The following is a 2,084-nucleotide window of genomic DNA, read 5'->3' as shown; positions in this document are numbered from 1 at the left end:
ATTAACCACGTAAAGATAACTTTGACCCAAACGGTTCAAAATCAGGACTGGTACTAATTAATATTGTTACTAAACAATGGGTATATATTCTATGTACTCGACACAAGACAATATGAAACTAATTTAATTATACACACAGTCGCTATACATATATACAAATCGCCAAGTGTAATGCAATCGTTGCAACTTAACCTTAATAGATATTTCCAGTAATGCAAAAATCGTAAAAATTAAGCTTCGAAGCACTCTGCGGAAACCGACTCGATTTCATAAATATAAATAATCTCTCGCGTGGGTAGCTGCGGATGATTTTCCCTTGCAAAGTCACAATTCGTAGATAGAGTTTTGGTGAAAATTTCTGTGAAATGTGTCCCTTTGTCAATGAACTTCCCTGGAAACGGCGTCGATTATCCTTTGGAACGTGGCGCTGTCCAAACCGCAGAAAGGCATGTCACGTGGAGACACGTACAGTGCTCTTCGTTTTCTTCGACGACGAAATATATCGTCGAACTCGTCATCCGTGGTCGGAGGGTTCACTTTAGCATAGTAAAGCGCTGCGAAGCTGCTGTAGATGAGGAGGGCCGCGGTGGCCAGCTGCAAAAGTTACGTTTTGCATTAGAAAATGGTTGACAACGGTGGCAGACATTTCCGATTACTAGGCACAGTATGCAAGAATATAAAAAAGTATTGGAAATAGTGTTCATAATATAATATTTACAGAGTAAAATAAATTTATATTTAGCTTCAATTTTTGTAGGTTCTCAGTCTATTGATTACTAAGTCGTTAGGATTACGTTGTTTATTAATTGAGGTCCCATATGTAAGTAGATATGATTATTGTTAGTCCTGGTAGGGCGAGGTGAAAGGTCCGTCTTTTTAAAAGTTCCTGTCTGAACGCAGACAAAATATCGTTCCTATGCTCACAGAAAATTCATGCCCACTCAAAAAATAAAAATTTGTTGTCCATTTTCCACATGTAGACATTTAGGAAGGATACTTCTGTTATCTCATTTCTTTCAATACTTATACTATCATCTCACCAATCCATGTTTGTTTCAGGATTGCTCTTTATATTCAAACAGACCAACCACCACTTTTATTTTTTAAGAGAAGGGGAAGAATCGATCGAAACTTACTTGAAACACAGCCCAGAACTTGTAGCTGCCCTCGTTGATGAGGAAGTCGTAGTATCCGCCCCAATAGTCGACGTTGGAGTGCGCCATAGCCTTCATTTCTTTCTGATCGTCCATATGATCGTCGTGATGATCGTGTTCGTAATCGTGTTCTTCCTGGTATCCGCGCCGGTACATTCTCGGGTGTCTAACAGTTGGGAAGAAGAGAACACTGATCAATCTTGTTTAAGCATCGTTAAATCCGCGCACCAACTCGGCGAACGGTTCGCGGAAGAGGGTTTCAAAATGGCTACCTGTATGGCTGTACGGCCGTAACGGGCGTTGAATTTTTGTCGAATTCATCCTTACGCAGAGGTGTCTCGGTCTCATGAAAAGCGGCACCAGAGACGCAAAGAAGCAGCAGAAGATAGCGACAGACTAAGTTCGGTCGTATCCTGTCTGAAATGTCCCAATGCATCTTTCTTTCTTTTATTGTATCTCCAAATATAATTACAATTTGTCCAGTAAGGACAAGCAGGTAACTTGTGATAGCAGGTGTAAAAATGATGTATCTTAAAATTATTTATTTCGAGTTGAACGCTAAGATTAATTTGTCAATGAAAAAATAATTCTTTGTTGCGATAGTTGCCTATGAAAATAGATAATCTTGACATATAATCAAACGTAGAGTATGTACCCATAATTTTTCTTCTTCTCGTTTAACAGCAAACTGGTCAGGGAACCCTCTGGATCGGTTTGAATGGCGTTTTATTCCTCTCATTCGCAAACACGCTTTTCGTAGCACTTCTTGTTCATATCTCACAATTTTGCGAAGACGATTCACGTTCAGAGATGGGCTAAACTCTCATTCAGATAAAGAATTTAACTAATGTTATTAGTTATATGTTAAACACGAATTACAATCAAATTATGCTTCACGTTGAAACGTAAGTTTAGCGGAATAACTACTAG

At 38.9% G+C, this 2,084-nt stretch overlaps 1 protein-coding gene across 2 annotated transcripts; it reads right to left on the bottom strand.

The window, feature by feature from the left end:
* Window positions 1–378: 378 nt before the first annotated feature.
* LOC128876557 (uncharacterized) lies at window positions 379–1,884 on the bottom strand. 2 transcript variants are annotated; one of them, XM_054123023.1, is made up of 4 exons: window positions 1,810–1,884; window positions 1,427–1,571; window positions 1,137–1,320; window positions 379–594 (listed from the first exon to the last, which is right to left on the bottom strand). In XM_054123023.1, the coding sequence occupies exons 1-4, from the start codon at window positions 1,811–1,813 to the stop codon at window positions 379–381; spliced, it is 549 nt and encodes a 182-aa protein (XP_053978998.1). In that variant the 5' UTR covers window positions 1,814–1,884. The 2 variants fall into 2 exon arrangements, with proteins under 2 accessions (XP_053978998.1, XP_053978997.1); XM_054123022.1 differs by lacking the exon at window positions 1,810–1,884 and having other exon boundaries at window positions 1,427–1,612.
* Window positions 1,885–2,084: the final 200 nt, after the last annotated feature.

Source organism: Hylaeus volcanicus, chromosome 5 (genome assembly GCF_026283585.1).
Source record: "Hylaeus volcanicus isolate JK05 chromosome 5, UHH_iyHylVolc1.0_haploid, whole genome shotgun sequence".
NCBI classification, from domain to species: domain Eukaryota; kingdom Metazoa; phylum Arthropoda; class Insecta; order Hymenoptera; family Colletidae; genus Hylaeus; species Hylaeus volcanicus.
This window is presented reverse-complemented; position numbering and strand designations above follow the sequence as displayed.

What these genes read in the sequence shown, in the direction of transcription:
- LOC128876557 (XM_054123022.1), bottom strand. Translation starts at nt 1,590, where the DNA reads ATGCATTGGGACATTTCAGACAGGATACGACCGAACTTAGTCTGTCGC. An exon ending in ACGGCCGTACAGCCATACAG is followed by an intron (nt 1,321 to 1,426) that starts GTAGCCATTTTG and finishes CCCAACTGTTAG; the next exon opens with ACACCCGAGAATGTACCGGC. An exon ending in AGTTCTGGGCTGTGTTTCAA is followed by an intron (nt 595 to 1,136) that starts GTAAGTTTCGAT and finishes TAACTTTTGCAG; the next exon opens with CTGGCCACCGCGGCCCTCCT.